This window comes from Cherax quadricarinatus, chromosome 29 (genome assembly GCF_038502225.1).
Source record: "Cherax quadricarinatus isolate ZL_2023a chromosome 29, ASM3850222v1, whole genome shotgun sequence".
Lineage (NCBI taxonomy): Eukaryota > Metazoa > Arthropoda > Malacostraca > Decapoda > Parastacidae > Cherax > Cherax quadricarinatus.
The window spans coordinates 36,819,819-36,844,316 of NC_091320.1; the positions used below are offsets into that span (position 1 = coordinate 36,819,819).

Consider the following 24,498-nt stretch of genomic DNA (forward strand, 5'->3'; position numbering starts at 1 on the left):
TTCTGCCCAAATATGTACACAGTTTCTCAATATTTATCTGTAAGTAATATAACATTTCAAAATGTCCTGGTGGGTGGTACATGCAAAATTTTCCTTACATTCCACAATTCATTCTACTGACATACACTATATTTCTTGCAATTTGCATTTTCCCCATGTCACTATCCCTTCTTTCTCTTATATTTAGTTAACATAGTACATACAGGAGGGGCCCCACTTTACAGCGCTTCGCTTTACAGCATTATGCTTATACAGTGATTTTCAATTATACCCACTTTTCATTTATTCAGACTTCCTACAATAAATATATTCGCCACTCACTTTAAGCTAAGGACGAAAATATGTTAAAGTGAGCAATGTGTGCATTTTACAGGCCTAGCTCTATTGCTCACCTAATAGTATATGATAGTGTAAACATGTTATCAGGCTTTTAAATGCATTTGAAAATGAAAAAAAGGCTATGTTTCATTTTACAGCAATTTTTGCTTGACAGCCATAACCAGGAACCTAACCTGCTGTATAAGTGGGGCCCACATGTACATATATAGTTTTATTATGCCTAAAATGTTTTTCATATCAATGGCTTTCCAAATAGCCTGTATCTTTTTATAACTATTTATATTTGCAATTACTATTAACCCTTTTTGGAAAAAAACTTTCATTTTAATTTTCATATTATTGTAACCACGGACAAGTGTTATTGATCAATAACAACACTGCGCTAGCCAAGGATTCGAACCCATGTTGTACTGGCCTGCCTCATGGTAAGCGAGAACCACATGACGCTTTAAGCCACAGGACCACAGGTCCTGTAGTTTAAAGCGTCATGTGGTTCTCGCTTACCATGAGGCAGGCCAGTACAACATGGGTTCGAATCCCTGGCTAGCACAGTGTTGTTACTGTTTAATTTTCATATATAAAGTATGATGAACGTCAACACTGACCTCTGCCTCAGCATCATTAAGGATGACAGCAAAACTGGAGAGGTGGTTGCAGGTGCAGTTGATGAAGGTATCATTAATGTATTCACCATAGCCATGTTCTGCCTCGCTGGTTTCACAGCCATCACGTGTCCACACACCCCCACTATTGCTAGTGCCAAGTGCATGTCACAATAATTATTAATATACATTGCCGGACACAAGTTCTTATTCTAAATGCAATATCAATAATCTATTTATAGTATTTTGTAGTGAGTATATAAAATATACCATCTAATCAATACTTACCTATCATGTTTATCAACCCAGGTAACACATTGAGGGTTGGCTCGTTTTCCAACATGACCCAATCGAAACCTAAGTCTCACATCCACATCAATTTTATTTTTGACCAATCCACCATCAGACGTGTGCACAGCAACAGTGAATACTGGAGAGCGCACAGCTAAGCCAACACCCCATCGCTGCTCCACATCCACATCGTAAGTCTCAGGAAGTAGTATGCCCAGTGAACGGAACACGACATAGCTCACTACCGCACGAGTACTGCCCAGGGTGCCTGAGGTCGAGGTCTCATCTGTTATAAGGAACATGTCTACACAATTAGTCTATTGCAGATCATAATCATGTGCATTCTCATCTCTAATACCTGACAGTAATTTTTTTTTATATCCAATGTATGTACTGGCATTAATACATTAAAATATAATTAAATTATTTATTTGTTTATACTGTAGTACTTAAATATACTTTTCATAAAACTGTCAACTTACCCTGTTTAACATCTGGAATGCCAACCAGTGATAAAGGAATGCGGATGTTTGTGTTATGTACCCATGTTTGCTGGTTCTTGAGATAGTTGTTGTACTTTGGGACAATGACAGAAACTTGGCCCTGACCTGGGTAATGTTTATCCACTAGAGAAGAAGTCTCAGGAATGATCACGTGATCCACTCGGTCATCATGTCCCACCACAAACCCTGACTGACTGTATCCATACAGTTCATCTGCTGATACAGTGTCCATCCCAAACACTGCACAAAGAAGGATCATTAATGAGGATTCTCCCTAATAAATAATGAAGTTTTTATATAAGTAAAATATTGTGGAGTAGACACATACATGTGCCAATTATATTTTATTAAGGAAATGTTTTGCCCACTAGGGGCTCTATCAAATTATTAGTAGGCAAAACATTTCCCCATGAATATCAAGTTAATAATTTAAACACAACATATTCAACCTCTTCTTTATCCACCCTGATTTTACGGTTTCCTTTTCTCCAATGAAAACTTTTATAATAATTCACTGGAGGTAGCTACTCTTTGAGTTCCTGTTGGTATTGAGATACTTAGCATAGGTACAGTATTTTTTTTTATTGCACAGGCCATCTACCACTGAGATAGGGTGACCCAAAAAAGAAACACTTTCACCATCATTCACTTTATCACTGTCTTGCCAGAAACTACAGTTCAGATGCCATTCCAAACTGCAAATATTCCCACCCCTCTTTTAAAGTGCAGGCACTGTACTTCCCATCTCCAGGACTCAAGTCCAGCTAACTGGTTTCCCTGAATTCAGTGTGCAACAAAACAACAAACAAATCAATAATTTCTTAATCTAAAGAATTTACACATATTTCAGACCACTTATATCAATATGTAAAGTATGTATTATCTTGCAGGTGGGAAGTACAGTGCTGGCACTCTGAAAGAAGGGCGGGGATAATTACAGTTTGGAGGGGCATCTGAACTATAGTATCGGCAAGCCACTGCCAAGACAGTGATACAGTGAAAGATGGCGAAAGTTTTTTTTTTTTTTAGGTCACCCTACCTCGGTGGGAGATGGCTGGTGTGTTAAAAAAAAAATCTCTGAAAATTATTTCCTCGTAGTTTTTTCATATACTAACCAACATATTTGGTAGGAATTTCAAATGGAGTAGTGTAAGTATCGCTTTGACTGGTGGCTAGAGTAGCCACATATTCATCCATTTTTGTGAGCAAAGAATCTGCACCAAAGCCTTCTACACCATTGATTCTCTGCCAGTGTGGGGCATATACTGGCTGTAGGATCACAGATGCTGATTCTACCAAATTCTGCAATAAAAGAAAAATTAAATGTTAAAAATTAAATATTAATGATGGGAAATAACTAATGTATTAAAAACTGTATATGTACTCTACTATTAAGTTTAGAGCATATTCCTATCAATAAAACCTCAAGTAACTTTAAATACAGGCAAATACAAATATGTAAAATATAAAACACCATATACAGCTGAAGAACAAGATAATTGCAGAGAGGAACCTTATTGAGATGTTTTGCTGTGGCAGTTTTCCTCAGCCAATACACAGAGATGAACAACAAGTAAATTCATACAAGCATAGTGAGGTGACTGACCAGGTCAGTGAGGTCAATGTGTGTGTGTGAGGTGTAACATAACAACACTGGTTCTTTCAATGACTTGTTAATATAAGTTAGGCTAAACTGAAAATTTGAACATGTTGTAATGACACGATTGCAAACAAACCATACCCCCGGCCGGGATTGAACCCGTGGTCATAGAGTCTCAAAACTCCAGCCCGTTGCATTAGCCACTAGACCAGCTAGCCACAATAAGATTCATCCAACTAGGTATATTTCTACACACCATAGGAAGGTTAGCACAGGCACCACTGTGACCACAAATGCAAGTTTTTACAGACGAATCTCCAGCTAGCGTGGCCGTGACGAACTCTAGCTTAAGTCCCTTCACTGCCGTCAACATGACTCAAGAAATCGTAATGACACGATTGCAAACAAACCATACCCCCGGCCGGGATTGAACCTGCGGTCATAGAGTCTCAAAACTCCAGCCCGTCGCGTTAGCCACTAGACCAGCTAGCCACAATAAGATTCATCCAACTAGGTATATTTCTACACCATAGGAAGGTTAGCACAGGTACCACTGTTGACGGCAGTGAAGGGACTTGAGCTAGAGTTCGTCACGGCCACGCTAGCTGGAGATTCGTCTGTAAAAACTTGCAATTGTGGTCACAGTGGTGCCTGTGCTAACCTTCCTATGGTGTAGAAATATACCTAGTTGGATGAATCTTATTGTGGCTAGCTGGTCTAGTGGCTAACGCGACGGGCTAGAGTTTCGAGACTCTATGACCGCGGGTTCAATCCCGGCCGGGGGTATGGTTTGAATATGTTGCCTTGTATTCGGTGTGCAGATTAATGCCACCTCCAGAAATATGCATTGTACTTTGTAAATTTCCTTAATGACCAGATGGGAGTTCTGAGTCATCAGGTGTGCAGTCTTGTCCCTGTGTTTCATGCAGGTGTTATTTGTGTTGAGTTCTGCACATGACATTCTTGAAACCTAAGCTATAAACTACAGGAGGTTTTCCCTACAAATTTCTGGTCACAACTACCATGTGGGATGATGTAAATTCTTGTGTTGTTGTGGTTCTGGCAATTCTCTTTTATGCCTGGTCAATCTGATGGTGCTGGATGTAACAGCGGCAACATTTATGTTGCTTCTGACAAGGATGGGTGCATTAAATCCTGTGGTGTGGCCTGTAGGAAGGACAAATCTTCTGTCTGTTTTTCTCTGGTTTCAGTAAGGTGTATATTTTATGTGCATGGTCTCCTGCTATTATGGATGTATGCAAGAAATTTTGGCATCTGGAAGACAGCTCTAAGAACACTGCTGATACTTGCAAGCTGTGCTAATCTACAATTCAACAGTAAGGAAGCTTTCATTGTAGCAAAACCATTTTTCCAAGTCCTCTTACATAAATAGGTCATCAGAAGGACTGGCAGACCAACTGCAGTGCCCTTATCGTACATTTCACCCAGACAGCGACCTCATTGACCCAAACAGTTACCTGACTACTCTTGTATAAATCTGCTTGTTGTGCATCCTTGTGTATTGACTAAAGCCTGTTCCACAAGCTGTTTACACATGAAATTAATTAAATTCCCCTAAGCAATATGCAAACTTATGCAATGATTAGTTAATAAAATGATACTACTCTCATTTCATACTACTCTCATTTCCTACTTGAATGTAGTGTCGGTCTTGACGGTGAGTAAGGTTGAGTCCCTCCTGATGGGTTTCATACTCAAGCAGCAGGATAAGGAGACGTGAGGCAATAAGGACATCTGAGCCCCACATAGCAGGCGTCACAGAGCAGGCATAATTTACGTCCTCAGAGATTTTCACTGCCAGGTATGTTGTGATCTCTAATTCTTGACTTTCAAGGCTCTCAAGCTGAAATTTTTTTTTAAATTACAGCAAATCAACCTCTAAAATTTAAAATACAGTCATCAACCTATTACTGTACCCAGAGGCTACCTAACTGATAGATTCACTTAACTGTACTAATTACTGACATGCAAGTGAATGTATATTCTGACCTCTCAGCACAATTGCTTATGTATTCTTGTTTATATCTAAATTATCCTTAAAAAACATGTGGATAAACTCTGGTCCAGAGACCAGTTACAAATTAATCTCCAGAGCTAAATGGCAATAGTTATGAAGAAAGCCTGAAAGTTTGTGACTTGCTATCTTTGACTAGTATGAGAATGGAGGAAAAAATTGGAGAATGATAACCACATTAAAGATCGTAAAGATTCAATAGAAATGCTAAGGAAGGTTTCCTAATGCCGTAAAAAGGCAGAAAATGAGGACATGTATAAAAACTAAGGAAGAAGAGCTGCTAAAAAGAATACTAGAAACCTTTCTCTGAAAAAGTGGCAGAACAATGGTATGGTTTACAAGGAAGAGACAAGTGCTACAACTGCCTGCATCATCACAAAAATTTAGGACAGAACAAATACTGAAGTTGGGGTAACACAAACTTGGCTGCTTCCATAGCTATAAATAGAAATTCACACATACAGATCATTAACTGTAGGCACATGCTTGTTAGGAATTTCATCTGTAATCTTATTAAATGTACGTACTTTAGTTTTAGTGGAAGTAATGATATATCCTGTGCTGTGGTGAGACCATGAAAATTTTCTTCTTCTTTCAACAAACCGGCCGTATCCTACCGAGGTAGGGTGGCCCAAAAAGAAACACAAAAGTTTCTCTTTTTTAAATTTAGTAATTTATACAGGAGAAGGGGTTACTAGCCCCTTGCTCCCAGCATTTTAGTCGCCTCTTACAACACGCATGGCTTACGGAGGAAGAATTCTGTTCCACTTCCTCATGGAGATAAGAGGAAATAAACAAGAACAAGAACTAGAAAGAAAATAGCAGAAAACCCAGAGGGGTGTGTGTATATATATGCTTGTACATGTATGTGTAGTGTGACCTAAGTGTAAGTAGAAGTAGCAAGACGTACCTGAAATCTTGCATGTTTCTTCTTCTTTCAACGTACCAGCCGTATCCCACTGAGGTGGGGTGGCCCAAAAGAAAAAACTAAAGTTTCTCTTTTTAAATTTAGTAATATATACAGGAGAAGGGGTTACTAGCCCCTTGCTCCCGGCATTTTAGTCGCCTCTTATGACACGCATGGCTTACAGAGGAAGAATTCTGTTTACTTCTCCATGGAGATAAGAGGAAATAAACAAGAACAAGAATTAGAAAGAAAATAGAAGAAAACCCAGAGGGGTGTGTATATATATATATGCTTATACACATATGTGTAGTGTGACCTAAGTGTAAATAGAAGTAGCAAGACGTACCTGTAACCCTGCATATTTATGAGACAGACAAAAGACACCAGCAATTATACTATCATGTAAAACAATTACAGGCTTTCGTTTTACACTCACTTGGCAGGACAGTAATACCTCCCTGGGCGGTTGCTGTCTACCAACCTACTATCTAGGACCGTGAAAATTTATCACTCTGAAAGTCTTCACTACATAACACTTTGGTGTCATGAAAGCTTTGGGGTATAACTGCATTTTACATTCACAGGGTTCTCAATATGAGATACAGAGGTCTGATACATATTAATTTGCAGAAGAATGTGCTTACCAAGTCACGCAACTCTATAAATGTGTCCGACACACAATTGAACATGTCTGGCAGTCCCCATCCTATTTCTCTGTGGCAGACACGAGAAGCCTGACCCTGGGCACCATAGGGACACTGTTGTACTGTTGTACCATCAAAAGGTGTCTCATCCCACCATATCAAATCCGCAAAATTTTTGGGGCATCCATCATACACAACTGCAAAACACAGGATTATCATGAAGTTAACTAAAATTATGAATAACAATGCGAGTCTAAAGAATACTGTATGCTGAAATATATTTTACAAATTAGTAATGATAAAAATTTCCTTACTTTCACAGCCCATAATGGTGACTTGGGCAAAGGCATTCGCACACTGATCACAACGTCGCCCAATGACCCCAGGACGACAGCGACACTGACCAGTAATAGGATCACAAGAGCCACCATATGACCCAACCAGGTAGCAGTCACAGTCATAACAAGCAGATGATTCATCAGGTTGGTAGTGGTTTTCCTAAAGAATGTATAATATACATTGTATTACCACCAAAGAGGACTTAAAGATAATGCATTTTTAAGTTATAAATAATTTAAGCTACTGCCAGAGTAGACACAAGTATTTCAGATCAATATTCTTAATTTAGCAAAGTAGAAAAAACAAAAAAGATTTAACACACCAGTCATATCCCACTGAGGTAGCTAACCCAAAAAAGGAGAAACACTTCTGTGTACACCAGTAATAAAAATATTCTCTTTTACAAAATTGTTACGTGTTAATGCTTTAGGTTTGAACCCATGAACTCTAACAAGGAAGACATGGGTGTATGTACCTGGCAGTAAGGATACAGAAAAGTGAATAGCTGAAAGTGGATGTTCCTGCAGATAAGTCTATGAAACATGCTGTAGTGGAGTAGATTGACAAATGAACTATTTTTTTTAATTTGATGTGCTGTTTTTGTGAATGATGTGATATGTACATGTATGTAGGGATTCAGGGAATCCACTTAGCGGGACATGAGGTAGGAAGTACAACAGTTGTAGTGCTTAAGATGGGGGGAATGAAATTGGTGGGAATCAAGAGGTCATATTACTGGATCATGACTTCTGCATCTTCCTAGAGAGACATTTAGGGAGCAGGTGATGATGAACACGTTTTTCCAACTGCTTTGGTGGGAAGGGGCTATGTTAAAAATGTTTTACACTATGCAAGGAATGTATTCAGGAAATTAACAATACTGAAATAAGTAGAACATAAAATAGTGCTGGATAGTGTATAATAAATCATGAGAAACAAACAAACAAATCAAGTAACAAAATTTGATAAAAGTTTTGCCATATAGAATTTAAAATGACATAAATATGTACAAAAGTGTCTCTTTTTTAGGTCACCTGCCTTGGTGGGAAACAGCCAGTGTGTTGAAAAAAAAGGTACAAAGCCATATTTCTGCTTTATATGAGTAAATGCTGGCAAAAAGTAAATTTTGTTGGAGGTGAAAGCATGTGAATTATTGAATATTAACCCTTTGAGGGTCGACAGGTCCTCTCAGAGACTTGTTCTCAGGGTCGGCCAAATAAAAAAAAAAATTATTTTTTCTATGAAAAGATAGAGAATCTTTTCTCGATCATAATGACACCAAAAGTATGAAATTTGATGGAAAACTTACGGAATTATGCTCTCGCGAAGTTAGCGGTCTCGACGATGTTTACGCATCGGCGATTTTGCCCACTTTGAGCCCTATTTTCGGCCAATTCCAGTGTACTAGTCAACAAAAATCGTAATTATTTTGCTAGAACTCCATTTTTTCTATCGAATGAGTACAAGAAACCACCCATTTACCGATTTCAACTATCCAATAAAGTGGTCAGAATTTAGCAATTTTGCCAATTTCACACAAATTTCAAAAGATGCCAATTTCCGAATAGGGTCCAGAATAAACAGGAAAGACATTCCTGGCACTAAAATAACAAGTTCTCTGTTCGTTAGTCACATCCCCAGGCCCCTCTTATATTTCTTTTGCTTTCCACTTTGAATTTTTATTCTCACAAAAACAAAAATAAGATTTACTGTTATGCAGACTACTGCATTAGTGTAGAAATGGTATAAATAATATCAGCACACTTGTGAAAGAATATTAGACTCACCAGTTGATGTGTATTGGACGCTTAGCATGATTTGTTTACTTTTGAACTTTGGTAAAAATCGAACATTTCTGCTACTTTGAGCTCAATTTCAAGGTACTTTTCATTGTAAAACAGTCAAAATCATCTCAATTTCTGTAATATGTCTTCCATTCTATAAAATGAGACCAAGAAAACTAGAATACAACAATAAATACCATACGAAAATACAGTGCAAAGTCGCTGTTTTAATCCAAAAACACGGTCAAAGTTTTTTTTTCCTCATTACGCACTGTGTGCTGCAGGATTTTTTTTATACTGCGCACACTGACCACGTAGACCCATTCTTTCATATGTAGGCCTACCAGCCTTCTCTTACTAGATTTGAGGGTGCTAGAATTTAGGCGTACTAGTACGTCAAAAACCCTGGGTCGTAAGACGTACTAGTACGTCCGAAACCCCCAAAGGGTTAAATGTATATAAAACTAACTTGCCTCAGTGGGAAATGACCGATGTGCTAAAAAAAAAAAAAACTAACATTACACTCAAAAAGAAGCATGGATAAGCACACTTCCTCAATGCTAATGATTTATGTCACAATACTTTCAATGAACTTACCTCACAACGGCACTCCCCAGTTGTCTTGTTACAGTCTCCATCATAACCTTTATCTATGTCACAGTGGCAGGGACCACACACAGGATATCCCCACCAATTGGTAGGACATGGTTGATCCAGTACCATCTCACAATATTCCCCTGTAAAGAAAGGGCAAATACCTTAATAACTGGTGGTAAACAGTCACTTTTAGTTAAAAAACCTTTTATTAATATGATGTTTAAGACAAAATATGTATCCCTCATTTTTTCTCTATGGTGTTGGTACGGTGGATGGTGGCAGTCTTAACCCATGCACACAATCTTGGATCAATATATAAAAACAAAATACCACAACCTGATCAGCTGACCTCACTTCTATCCAGCATCCCTTGATGTCACCTTGATGGCAGCTGATCTGATCTGTCAGAACATGAGTTGTCCTGGCAGTACCTGACCTGACTTGGCAGTCCCTCATCTCCCCATGTGATTTATTTACTATTATTTGAATGCAACACATTCAAGCCCCTAGTGGGTAAAACATTTTAGAAATAAAAAGGGTCTTTGTTGAAATTGTCTTTTTATCACCTGTCGGATCACACCCATTCAATTAAAAATGGCAAACAAAATAAAAAATGTTTATCAACAGAAGTCTAGGAAGAAGAAAATTAGGCATTTTAACTAACCAGAAAATTCATATGTAGGACACTCGCAACGGTAGCCTTTTGGCGAGTGTATATCGTGCACACAAGTGGAATTGTTGCTGCAGGGATTTAGGTGGCAAACATCAGCACATTTTTCACCATAATAGCCCTTATTGCACTGGCACTCATAGCCCTGCCAAGTGTTGATGCACTGGGAGTTGGGTGGGCAGGGACGGGAAGTGCAGGGATCCGATGCAACACATCCATCCCGCACTCCATCCTCATGGGTAGGACGCAGCCAAGCATTCTTGCTGCTGCCTACACGTACATCCTGGGATGATATTCATTATGTCCAGAATTTATAAACAAACACTTTTTTTAGAGATTTAGAAAAATTGCATTATTAACTTTCAAACTGAATTTTCATTAACCCTTAAACTGTCCAAACAGATCTACGTTCACATGCGTAGTGCTCCAAAAGTAGATCTACGTTATTTTTACATATTTTCAAATATAAAAAAAAAATGTAGATCAAAGTTTTTTTTACACATTTTCAAATGTAAAAAAAAAAAGGTCTACGTTTTTTTACATACTTTCAAATGCTGAAAAAACGTAGATCTATGTTTGGACAGTTTAAGGGTTAATAAATATGTTTTGTTTTAAAATCTGTATTATAAATTATAATAATCAAATAACACTGACCTTGATACAGCCCTTGAAGCCCGTGACTTTGGCCGGGTCTGAGGGCTGTACACCTCCCACTGACACCTTCCCAATATAAAGGTTAGCTATATGGGCATCAACTCGGACTGTAATTTCATGGTTGCCATAGTCAAGGTTGATCCACACCTCTCCACTCATCCACTTCACCTCAACATTGTGCCAGAGCCCATCATCCACTACAGCATCCACCATCTTAATTGTTGTATTCTCGTACCGGTACTGGATATAACCATCGACCAGCTAGGACACAGATGGGATATACCAACATTTTAAAACTGCTTTTGAATTAAATATTTTATTTATTATCCTGTACAACAATCAAGGAATCTTCTAAGATTAAGTAAAGATATACTAAGATTAAGTAAAGATATATGGTGTAAGCAGAAGTTAATAAGGCTGTTTTATTATTTAATACATTAGAAACTTTGAAAACAGTTACATTATGATAATTTCATTACTCTGTTTAAATATTTTACTGATTTACTATATCTCCCTTTCTTTAAAAAATCTTCCTTTCTCTGCCATTATTATAGTTATCACCATAAAAATAAAGAGCTTTCTCAATACTTTTGACTCTTTCCTCACCTCAATGATACTGTTGGCATTCTGGCCAACAAGAGTTATCATAAGAAGGCCAAACTGTTCTCGTGTTCTAAAGGAAAGGCTGTTGAACCAGGGTAGCTGGATGGTCTGCAGTTGTGGACTGAACACAAGGAAGCCTTCACCTGTAAATTGCTTAACGACCTCCACACCTGTATGGAGAGGGGTGTTTATCTTATCTGAATGTAGTAACTACAGTGCAATGTTTCCCACTGGAAATTTCCTATCATAGCAATGTAAAAAGAGAAATAATGCACTATGAGAATTCACAATTTTTTTAATCAGCACACCAGCCATCTCCCACTGAGGTGGGTTACCTGAAAAATAAAAATCACTTGTACTGTTACTCATTAAATCACTGTCTTACCAGAAGTATGGTAACATCACTGTTCAGACAGGTCTCTGAACTGCAATATCCCCACCCCTCCTTCCAAGCGCAAGTATGTACTGTAGTCCCACCTCCAGGACCCAAATCCGACTATCCAGTTGCAGTGAATCCCTTCATGGAGACTCTATCTGCACTTCAACAGTACATCAAGTCAGAAAAAACACTCATTCTTATCTAATGCACTCATACAAGCCAGTTGGAAATCCAATCTACTAGCACTCAAAACCTCCTTTATCCCCTCTTTACAACCATTCCTGGAATGACCCTTACCCCCATACCCTCCACCCCAGATGTATACATCCTCCTAGTCATTCTATTTTGCTCCATACTCTCTAAATATCCAAACCACCTCAACAACCTCTCCTCAGTCTTCAGAATAATACTTTTAGTAGCCCACACCTTCATGTAATTCCCAAACTCAGAATTCTCTGCATAATATTCACATCATGTATTGCCCTCAAACATAACATATCCATAGCCTCATCTACATCTCACTGCAATGTTTAAGATCCATGCCTCACACCCATACAACAGTGTTGGTACCAGTATACTCTGGTACATTCCTTTTTTTTTTTTTGCCTCCACTGATAAAGCTATCTCCACATATGCCTCAATGCACCACAATGCACAATGCGTCAGTTCGTGGGTTCTAACCCCGCCTGTGGTATGGTTTATCTCCTCCTCTAACTTATAAACTTTCTTTTCACTCTTACTCACTAATGCTATTCTCCTTTTACCCTATCTTCCTCTTATTCTCACTTAAACTACCAATAAATAATGATCTGATATTTGTCACCCCCCCTGAAAACATTCACATCCATAAGTCTACCCATCAACCTTTTATCTAATATAGTACAGAATCCTTTATCCCAAATTCCAAAATCCAAAAACCTGCAAAATTCAAAAGTTTTTTCGAGCGCTGACATGATGTGCCACATCGTGGTGGAGCAGCAGCAATTCCTCACTGATTACCATGTGTTTTGTGCTCTGTGGTGTAAAGATACTGTTGAAAATGTTGAAAAGGCCCATGGGTAATAGTGAAAAGAAAAAGAGGAAGCATTTATGTTTATCTATATCACAGAAAGTAAAGTTGTTGGAAAAAACTTGACAATGTTGTCAGTGTGAAGCGACTGAGGAATCTGGCACTGAAACAAACACTGTCTATCACCTACAGAAACAGAAAGACAAACTGTTGAAGTTCTATGCTGAAAGTGATGAACTGAGGTTAATGAAAAGTAGAAAAATACTGCATAGAGGAAAAAAAAAATTAAAATTTCAATCGTGTAATGGAGTGGATTGGTCAGCGTTGGAGTGAGCATACGCCACTTAATGGAATGCTGATCATGAAACAAGTAAAAATCTATCATGATGAACTGAATATTGAAGGTAACTGTGACTATTCAGTAGGCTGGTTACAAAAATTTAAAAAGAGGCATGACATTAAATATTTAAAGATTAGTGGTGAAAAAGCATCTGCTGATCATGATGCAGCAGAGAAATTCATTGAAGTGTTTGCCAAAATTGTTTTGGATGAAAATCTAACTGCAGAACAAATCTACAATGCTGAGACATCGGTGTTCTAGCATTACTACCCCAGGAAAGCACTGACTACAGATGATGAGAGAACTCCTACAGGAGTTAATGATGCCAAAGACAGATTAACTGTGCTGGGATATGCTAATGAAGCAGGTATGTGTAAGTGTAAACTTGTTGTGGTAGGTAAAAGCGTGCATCTTCTTTGTTTTAAAGGTGTGACTATCTTACCAGTCCAGTATTATGCTAACAAAAGGGCATGGGTCACCAGGGACATCTTTTCTGATTGGTTTCAGATATACAAATATTCCAAAATCCAAAAAAAAAAAAAAAAAAATCCAAAATCTGAAACACTCTAGGTCCCAAGTTGGATAAAGGATTCTCAACTGTAATACACAGTCTAACAAACTGCTATAATTATGCTCTATACCATGTCTAGTTTACTTATTTATCTTATTTTTCTGAGAATGTGTACTGTTACCATATTAACAATTAACACAGTTCAATTAGAGACCCTCATTTTCATTTATTGTTTATGGAAGAAGCAGCCTACTCCTATAAGGACAAGAACTATAAGAAAATGAAAAAAACTTAGATGAGTGTGTATACTCATACATACTCATGCACAGCCACATGAAAGAACTGTGTACACAGCTATTCAAAATAATATTTACATTTTGAAAAGCAGACTATCTTAGAAATGCAAAACCTTGAAAGGCTGACACACCTTGTGAGCAGTCTTTTCCACCCCAGCCATCTGGGCAGGAACAGATGTATGTACCGAATGTTTCCCTGCAGGAGCCTCCATTCTGACAAGGGTGAGAGCGACAGAAACTATTCTTCTCTGGACACCCTGGAAATGTCCCATTATCTGCCACAAACCTGCAATGCACAGTGGCTCTCAGAAAAATTTGTATTATTCCAGGATATAAAAATATGCAAGTTAGATACATGTGCAGTATACCTGGAGAGGGTTTTGGGGGTCAACACTCTCATGGGCCGGTCTGTGACCAGGCATCATAGTGGATCAGGGCCTAATCAACCAGGCTGTTACTGCTGCCCGCACACAACCCGACGTACGAACCACAGCCCGGCTGGTCAGGTACTGACTTTATGTGCCTGTCCAGCGCCTTCTTGAATACAGCCAGAGGTCTATTGGTAATCCCCCTTATTGTTATTATTATTATTATAAAAATTAAAATTATTATTATAATTATTATTATATTAGAGAAGTACTGGCCAGGCTGTGGCAGCGACCACCAAAATTCTTTAAAAACATTATCTATGGAGGCAAAGAAGGGAATGTATGAAAGTATAGTGGTACCAACACTCTTATATGGGTGTGAAGCTTGGGTTGTAACTGCTGCAGAGAGAAGGCGGTGGAGATGTCCTGTCTAAGGGCAATGTGTGGTGTAAATATTATACAGATAATTCGGAGTGTGGAAATTAGGAGAAGGTGTGGAGTTAGTAAAAGTATTAGTCAGAGGGCTGAAGAGGGGTTGTTGAGGTGGTTTGGTCATTTAGAGAGAATGGATCAAAGCAGAATGACATGGAGAGTGTATAAATCTGTAGGGGAAGGAAGGCGGGGTAGGAGTCGTCCTTGAAAAGGTTGGAGGGAGGGGGTAAAAGAGATTTTGTGGGCGAGGGGCTTGGACTTCCAGTAAGCATGCGTGAGCATGTTAGAGAGAAGTGAATGGAGATGAATGGTATTTGGGACCTGACGAGCTGTTAGAGTGTGAGCAGGGTAACATTTAGTGAAGGGATTCAGGGAAACCGGTTATTTTTATATAGCCGGACTTGAGTACTGGAAATGGGAAGTACAATGCCTGCACTTTAAAGGAGGGGTTTGGGATATTGGCAGTTTGGAGGGATATGTTGTGTATCTTTATACATATATGCTTTTAAACTGTTGTGTTCTGGGTAGCTCTGCAAAAACAGTGATTATGTATAAGTGAGGTGAAAGTGTTGAATGATGATGAAAGTATTTTCTTTTTGGGGATTTTCTTTCTTTTTGGGTCACCCTGCCTCCTGTATATATTACTAAATTTAAAAGGCGAAACTTTCGCTTTTCCTTTTGGGCCACCCCACCTCAGTGGGATACGGCTGGTACGTTGAAAGAAAAGAACAGTATCTTTACAAATCCTGAAAATCAACATTAACAAAATAAAGGCAAATAATAACTTTTAAATAAACTTACGAGGTAAGATCAATGAACTTATGGTCAATATAGAGATCTGATATACAGCCATGGAAGTGTTGATGTTTGACTTGGTAAGTGGTGGGAAGGGCTGGTAGTCCTCCAACTTGTAACGGCCCTGTTACATCTAAGAAGCGGTGGCAAGCCTGGGTCAGGATGGCACACCTAGGAATAGAAATTCAATATAGTAATAAGTTACATAAATAAACTGATACTTTTATTTTTAACTCAACAGCATCTCCTGCCAGGTACGGTGACCCAAAGAAAAAAACACATTCACCAATATTCACTCAATCACTATTTTTCCAGAAGTGTGCTGGCATCACAATCAGATTACCCTATATGTGCATGTACATACAGTCCAAACACTGTACTTCCCACCTCCAGAACTCAAGTCCAACTAACCAGTTTCCATGAATCCCTTCACAAAAGCTACCCTGCTCACATTCCAACATGTCTATTACCAATTACTTGTAAACATGCACCCCTCTCTAGCATACTCACATATGCCTGATATTTATATTATTGTATAAAATATAAAAGATTGGTTTTCAGAGTTCTATTCTTGCAACCTGATCAGAGACCAGACCTTCCTGCTGTCCACCTGATTAAACAGCTGTTTCTCTGGTCCACAGACTTACACAGTCACTGCAGCCTGGTTGATCAGTTGCTTCCTATAGAACTCTTACCTTTATTCAGTAGCTGTGCCAGAGGGGAGGCAAGGGGGAGCTGAAGCCCCCATAATCTTCATGAGCCCCCCCAAGACCTCCTAAATAAAAATAACAACATTGCAGCTTCAAGACAAGTCCTCAGTCCTCTAACCCCCTTTCCATCCAAATTGCCATCCCTAAGCTCCTCCCCTACATAGAAATTCTGGATCCCCTCCCCCCTGCCTTTGTTCCCACAATATTAACTGGTACAGTATCTTACTCTTCTCTTCAAAGGAGACTACACTGCAAAGGATTAGAGGTGTTCCCAGTAGTTAAGGTGTTTCATCGATTCCAGCACATTTATGAACCCACCACTCACCTGGGGTCAAGAATCTGAGATGTGGTATTGGCACAGTAGTAGTCACCAATCTTGTCACCAAACCTGACAGACAGAGCTGTGTCACAGTTGTCTACACTAATGGTCGCACTCTGAAGATAAAAATTGAAAATAATAGCTTAATACATTTAAAAATATTTTAATTTCAGTATTTTGCTTACTGACTCGGCAATTAATAAACTAAGTGAATCTGACTACCTTAAAGACATATAATATAAACAATAGCTAATATACCTGTACTATGTAGCTTACAAACTAATAACACTAAACATACTGCAAATGTCAGTCAAATTACAAAATAATGTTAAAATTTAAAGACAGATTGAGTATAGTGGTACCAGTACTCATGTATGGGTGTGAGGCATGATTTTTGAACACTGCTGCAAGGAGGAAGTTAAAGGCAGATGAGATGTTATGTTTTACAGTGATGTGTGGTGTGAATATCAAGCAGAGAATTCATAGTTTAGAAATTAAAAGGTGATGTGGGCTTACCAAGGGTATAATTCAAAGGGCTGAGGAGAGATTGTTGAGGCATTTTGGATATGTAGAGAAGATAAAGAGGGATATGATGATAAAGAGGGTATACAAGTCTGGGGAGGAAGGTAGAAGGGGTGGATTATCCTAGGAATGGTTAGATGGTAGTAAAGGAAGCTTTGAGTTATAGAAGGTTGAGCATCCAGCAGGCTTGTTTGTGCACATAAGATAGGAGTGAACAGACATGTGTTTTTTAACCCTTTGGGGGTCGGCAGGTCCTCTCAGAGACTTGTTCTCAGGGTCGGCCAAATTTAAAAAAAAAAAATATTATTTTTTCTTATGAAAAGATAGAGAATCTTTTCCCGATCATAATGACACCAAAAGTATGAAATTTGATGGAAACTTACGGAAATATGCTCTCGCGAAGTTAACGGTCTTGACGATATTTACGCATCGGCGATTTTGCCCACTTTGAGCCCTATTTTCAGCCAATTCCAGTGTACTAGTCGACAAAAATCATAACTATTTCGCTAGAACTCCATTTTTTCTATCGAATGAGTACAAGAAATCACCCATTTACCGATTTCAACTATCCAACACAGTGGTCAGAATTTAGCAATTTTGCCAATTTCACACAAATTTCAAAAGTTGCCAATTTCCGAATAAAGTGCCAGGAAAGACATTCCTGGCACTAAAATAACATTTCCTCTGTTCATTAGTCATGTTCCCATGCCCCTCTTACATTCTTTTGCTTTCCACTTTGAATTTTTATTCTCACAAAAAAATAGAAGATTTACTGTTATGCAGACTACTGCATTAGTGTAGAAATGGTATAAATAATATTGGCGCACTTGTGAAAGAATATTAGACTCACCAGTTGATGAGTATTGGAATCTTGGCATGATTTGTTTACTTTTGATCTTTGGTAAAAATCGAACATTTCTGCTACTTTGAGCTCAATTTCAAGGTACTTTTCATTGTATAATCAGTCAAAATCATCTCAATTTCTGTATTATGTCTTCCATTCTATAAAATGAGACCAGGAAAACTAGAATACAACAATAAATACCATACGAAAATACAGTGCAAAGTCGCTGTTTTAATCCAAAAACACGATCAAAGTTTTTTTTTTTCTCATTACGCACTGTGTGCTGCAGGATTTTTTTTATACTGCACACACTGACCACATAGACCCATTCTTTCATATGTAGGCCTACCAGCTTTCTCTCACTAGATTTGACGGCGCTAGAATTTATGCGTACTAGTACGTCAAAAACCCCTGCGCGTAAGCCATTCTAGTACGGCCGAAACCCCGAAAGGATTAATGAATGTGCTGTTAGTGTGTGAGCAAGGTGATATTTATGTAGGGAATCAAGGAAACTGATTAGCCAAATTCAGTCCCGGAAGTGAGAAGGGTAGTGCCTACACTGAAGGAGAGGGTGAGTATGTTGTGATGTCAGTACACATCTGGCAAGACAGCAGTTGAATAAATGATAATAAACGTGTTTCCTTCTCTGGTTCATCCTGCCTTGATGGGAGACAACCTGGAGGTAAAATGCTAAGAATAAATATGCTGTAATATTGTTATTAATGAGAAAGCTGATACTAACTCTGTTGTAATAGTCTACAGAGACAGTGTGCCACTCTCCATCATCAACACCTCCAGGGAGAGAGGCAGAGACTCTTGTGGTGGTAGTTCCCAGGCTAAACGAGAACACCACAGTCCCACTCACTATTTCCAGTGAAACAAAGTCATGCTTCTCATTGTAGCGTCCATTGTACAGGAGGAGTCCATCTGGCTCACGGGTGGCAAAGCTGTGAAAGATGTATTCATTAGCACTATTAAAACAGCATACTACATAAAATTCATTCATAGAATTCAGCATAAACCTCTGTAAATTTTTGGTCACTGAATGGCATCAAACACCTACAGCACATCACAAAGTACAATAATATAAATTATTTGCTAGTCCTTCATTTTTGTTTAAGATTTAATTACAAAATGAAACTGATTCATCACTGTACTTACCTGATCTTAATGTTGAGTCTGTGTCGCTGCTTAAGTGCTGGGAAGGTGAGGAAGGAGCCGCTGGAGAAGCGACGTGATCTCAGCTCACAGGTTGAGGTGTGGTAGAGAGAACGACTGCAGTTGGTGCACGTGAATCCCCCAGCACCACCTCCATTACCAACCACACCTGTACACTTGCTGCCATGCATACACACTCCCTCTAAACATGACCCGCTTAGCATGTTAACTTCACAGTTTTTACCTGTGGGAAGTAAAAGCAGGTTAAGTGTGACTGTAAGTCATTCATAATCCATAATAATATAATCATCTTGACAGATTTAGTAAAGTGTCAATATTTCCACGATCATTTGCTCAGAATGATCAACCATCCAGAAAGTTTGAAGAAAATTAGTACAAGTTGTCTGGAAAATAATTAATTGCTTATACTTTCTGATCTCCTTCACACAACTACTGTACCCTAAATCTTCACTACTGCAATATGTATTGTGGAAATAAAAAACAACTTCTTTTTCTTTTAAAATATTGACCATCTCCCACCAAGGTAGGGTGACCTGAAAAAAGAAGAAACACTTCACTATCATTCACTCTTATCACTGTCTTGCCAGAGGTGCACTGATACTTTAGTCCAGATGCCCCTCCAAACTGCAAATATTACCACTCCTCCTTCAAAGTGCAGGCACTATATTTCCTACCTCCAGGATTCAAGCCTGGCTAACCAGTTTTTTCCTGAATCCCTTCACAAAATGTTACCTTGCTCACACTCCAACAGCTCGTCAAGTCCCAAAAACCATTTATATCCTCTCATTCAATTACTATCTTAAAGAAGGCTGTGAAGTCAGCCCTCCAAACTGCAATCCCTACCCCTTCTTCCGAGCACAAGTTTCCCCGAATCCTTTCTTTAGTGTAACCTTGCGTCTAATCATAAAAACTAGTCATCTTCATCCACTCCAATCTAATGCACTCACACAAGCATGTTGGATGTCCAAGCCATTTGCACTCAAAACCTCCTTTACCCACCTCCCTTCAATGTTTCTTGGCATGATCCTAACCTTTCCTCTCCTCCACCCCAGATGGATACATCCTCCTAGTCACCCTATTTTATTCCATCCTCTCTAAATGTACAAACCACAAGAATCTCTCCTCAGCACTTAGAATAACATTTAAAGTAATCTCACAACTCATCTTCAAGCTCCAAATTCCCTGCATATTTACACACCACACATAGCCCTCAAATACACTAACGTTTAAGACCAATACTTCATGTAGGTAGTAGGTTGGTAGACAGCAACCACCCAGGGAAGTACTACCGTCCTGCCAGATGACTGTGAAACAAAAACCTGTAACTGTTTTGCATGATGGTAGGATTGCTGGTTTCTTTTTCTGTCTCATAAACACGCTAGATAACAGGGATATCTTGCTACTCCTACTTACACTTTGGTCACACTTCACAGACACGCACATGCATATATATATATACATACATCTAGGTTTTTCTCCTTTTTCTAAATAGCTCTTGTTCTTTTTTATTTCTTCTATTGTCCATGGGGAAGTGGAAAAGAATCTTTCCTCCGTAAGCCATGCGTGTCGTATGAGGCGACTAAAATGCCGGGAGCAATGGGCTAGTAACCCCTTCTCCTGTATACATTTACTAAAAAAGAGAAGAAGAAAAACTTTATAAAACTGGGATGCTTAAATGTGCGTGGATGTAGTGCGGATGACAAGAAACAGATGATTGCTGATGTTATGAATGAAAAGAAGTTGGATGTCCTGGCTCTAAGCGAAACAAAGCTGAAGGGGGTAGGAGAGTTTCAGTGGGGGGAAATAAATGGGATTAAATCTGGAGTATCTGAGAGAGTTAGAGCAAAGGAAGGGGTAGCAGTAATGTTAAATGATCAGTTATGGAAGGAGAAAAGAGAATATGAATGTGTAAATTCAAGAATTATGTGGATTAAAGTAAAGGTTGGATGCGAGAAGTGGGTCATAATAAGCGTGTATGCACCTGGAGAAGAGAGGAATGCAGAGGAGAGAGAGAGATTTTGGGAGATGTTAAGTGAATGTATAGGAGCCTTTGAACCAAGTGAGAGAGTAATTGTGGTAGGGGACCTGAATGCTAAAGTAGGAGAAACTTTTAGAGAGGGTGTGGTAGGTAAGTTTGGGGTGCCAGGTGTAAATGATAATGGGAGCCCTTTGATTGAACTTTGTATAGAAAGGGGTTTAGTTATAGGTAATACATATTTTAAGAAAAAGAGGATAAATAAGTATACACGATATGATGTAGGGTGAAATGACAGTAGTTTGTTGGATTATGTATTGGTAGATAAAAGACTGTTGAGTAGACTTCAGGATGTACATGTTTATAGAGGGGCCACAGATATATCAGATCACTTTCTAGTTGTAGCTACACTGAGAGTAAAAGGTAGATGGGATACAAGGAGAATAGAAGCATCAGGGAAGAGAGAGGTGAAGGTTTATAAACTAAAAGAGGAGGCAGTTAGGGTAAGATATAAACAGCTATTGGAGGATAGATGGGCTAACGAGAGCATAGGCAATGGGGTCGAAGAGGTATGGGGTAGGTTTAAAAATGTAGTGTTAGAGTGTTCAGCAGAAGTTTGTGGTTACAGGAAAGTGGGTGCAGGAGGGAAGAGGAGCGATTGGTGGAATGATGATGTAAAGAGAGTAGTAAGGGAGAAAAAGTTAGCATATGAGAAGTTTTTACAAAGTAGAAGTGATGCAAGGAGGGAAGAGTATATGGAGAAAAAGAGAGAGGTTAAGAGAGTGGTGAAGCAATGTAAAAAGAGAGCAAATGAGAGAGTGGGTGAGATGTTATCAACAAATTTTGTTGAAAATAAGAAAAAGTTTTGGAGTGAGATTAACAAGTTAAGAAAGCCTAGAGAACAAATGGATTTGTCAGTTAAAAATAGGAGAGGAGAGTTATTAAATGGAGAGTTAGAGGTATTGGGAAGATGGAGGGAATATTTTGAGGAATTGTTAAATGTTGATGAAGATAGGGAAGCTGTGATTTCGTGTATAGGGCAAGGAGGAATAACATCTTGTAGGAGTGAGGAAGAGCCAGTTGTGAGTGTGGGGGAAGTTCGTGAGGCAGTAGGTAAAATGAAAGGGGGTAAGGCAGCCGGGATTGATGGGATAAAGATAGAAACGTTAAAAGCAGGTGGGGATATAGTTTTGGAGTGGTTGGTGCAATTATTTAATAAATGTATGGAAGAGGGTAAGGTACCTAGTGATTGGCAGAGAGCATGCATAGTTCCTTTGTATAAAGGCAAAGGGGATAAAAGAGAGTGCAAAAATTATAGGGGGATAAGTCTGTTGAGTGTACCTGGTAAAGTGTATGGTAGAGTTATAATTGAAAGAATTAAGAGTAAGACGGAGAATAGGATAGCAGATGAACAAGGAGGCTTTAGGAAAGGTAGGGGGTGTGTGGACCAGGTGTTTACAGTGAAACATATAAGTGAACAGTATTTAGATAAGGCTAAAGAGGTCTTTGTGGCATTTATGGATTTGGAAAAGGCGTATGACAGGGTGGATAGGGGGGCAATGTGGCAGATGTTGCAAGTGTATGGTGTAGGAGGTAGGTTACTGAAAGCAGTGAAGAGTTTTTACGAGGATAGTGAGGCTCAAGTTAGAGTATGTAGGAAAGAGGGAAATTATTTCCCAGTAAAAGTAGGCCTTAGACAAGGATGTGTGATGTCACCGTGGTTGTTTAATATATTTATAGATGGGGTTGTAAGAGAAGTAAATGCGAGGGTCTTGGCAAGAGGCGTGGAGTTAAAAGATAAAGAATCACACACAAAGTGGGAGTTGTCACAGCTGCTCTTTGCTGATGACACTGTGCTTTTGGGAGATTCTGAAGAGAAGCTGCAGAGATTGGTGGATGAATTTGGTAGGGTGTGCAAAAGAAGAAAATTAAAGGTGAATACAGGAAAGAGTAAGGTTATGAGGATAACAAAAAGATTAGGTGATGAAAGATTGAATATCAGATTGGAGGGAGAGAGTATGGAGGAGGTGAACGTATTCAGATATTTGGGAGTGGACGTGTCAGCGGATGGGTCTATGAAAGATGAGGTGAATCATAGAATTGATGAGGGAAAAAGAGTGAGTGGTGCACTTAGGAGTCTGTGGAGACAAAGAACTTTGTCCTTAGAGGCAAAGAGGGGAATGTATGAGAGTATAGTTTTACCAACGCTCTTATATGGGTGTGAAGCGTGGGTGATGAATGTTGCAGCGAGGAGAAGGCTGGAGGCAGTGGAGATGTCATGTCTGAGGGCAATGTGTGGTGTGAATATAATGCAGAGAATTCGTAGTTTGGAAGTTAGGAGGAGGTGCGGGATTACCAAAACTGTTGTCCAGAGGGCTGAGGAAGGGTTGTTGAGGTGGTTCGGACATGTAGAGAGAATGGAGCGAAACAGAATGACTTCAAGAGTGTATCAGTCTGTAGTGGAAGGAAGGCGGGGTAGGGGTCGGCCTAGGAAGGGTTGGCGGGAGGGGGTAAAGGAGGTTTTGTGTGCGAGGGGCTTGGACTTCCAGCAGGCATGCGTGAGCGTGTTTGATAGGAGTGAATGGAGACAAATGGTTTTTAATACTTGACGTGCTGTTGGAGTGTGAGCAAAGTAACATTTATGAAGGGATTCAGGGAAACCGGCAGGCTGGACTTGAGTCCTGGAGATGGGAAGTACAGTGCCTGCACTCTGAAGGAGGGGTGTTAATGTTGCAGTTTAAAAACTGTAGTGTAAAGCACCCTTCTGGCAAGACAGTGATGGAGTGAATGATGGTGAAAGTTTTTCTTTTTCGGGCCACCCTGCCTTGGTGGGAATCGGCCAGTGTGATAAAAAAAAAAACTTCATGCCCATACAAGTGTTGGTATCACTATGCTCTGGTACATTTTCCTTCATTACCATCATGAATAAAGATTTTTGTCACCTCAGATGCCTTAATACACCACCCACATTTCTCCCTTTTGATACTTCTATAGTTTACCTCATTCTTCCATAGACCCATTTTTTATATATGTAGTACTGTATTTTTTTATGTTTTGTATACTTATACTGTATCATGATGTTCCTACAAATAGTGTATATTAATCAGCTGTCCTGAATTATCAATAATCTGAATATCGTAACTTTTCCAAATTACTGATGCTCAGCTATATTCATGTACTGTGTCTAATATAGTACAGTGGACCCCCGCATAACGATCACCTCCCAATGCGACCAATTATGTAAGTGTATT

General features: G+C 39.1%; 1 protein-coding gene across 3 annotated transcripts in view; it reads right to left on the reverse strand.

The window, feature by feature from the left end:
- The window catches only part of stan (Protocadherin-like wing polarity protein stan), a 403,445-nt gene that overhangs the window by 59,569 nt on the left and 319,378 nt on the right, over positions 1-24,498 (reverse strand). For 2 of the 3 annotated variants that reach the window (XM_053779307.2, XM_053779309.2), the window contains exons 7-22: positions 19,255-19,495; positions 18,836-19,040; positions 16,734-16,843; positions 15,705-15,869; positions 14,235-14,389; positions 11,572-11,738; positions 10,966-11,226; positions 10,306-10,594; positions 9,642-9,781; positions 7,236-7,419; positions 6,922-7,118; positions 4,990-5,199; positions 2,851-3,037; positions 1,715-1,975; positions 1,230-1,518; positions 945-1,092 (exon numbers count right to left, since the gene is read on the reverse strand). In XM_053779307.2, coding sequence (XP_053635282.1) covers positions 945-1,092; positions 1,230-1,518; positions 1,715-1,975; positions 2,851-3,037; positions 4,990-5,199; positions 6,922-7,118; positions 7,236-7,419; positions 9,642-9,781; positions 10,306-10,594; positions 10,966-11,226; positions 11,572-11,738; positions 14,235-14,389; positions 15,705-15,869; positions 16,734-16,843; positions 18,836-19,040; positions 19,255-19,495 — 3,209 coding nt within the window. The remainder of the gene's footprint in view (positions 1-944; positions 1,093-1,229; positions 1,519-1,714; positions 1,976-2,850; positions 3,038-4,989; positions 5,200-6,921; positions 7,119-7,235; positions 7,420-9,641; positions 9,782-10,305; positions 10,595-10,965; positions 11,227-11,571; positions 11,739-14,234; positions 14,390-15,704; positions 15,870-16,733; positions 16,844-18,835; positions 19,041-19,254; positions 19,496-24,498) is intronic. The other variant, XM_053779308.2, reaches the window with a different exon arrangement.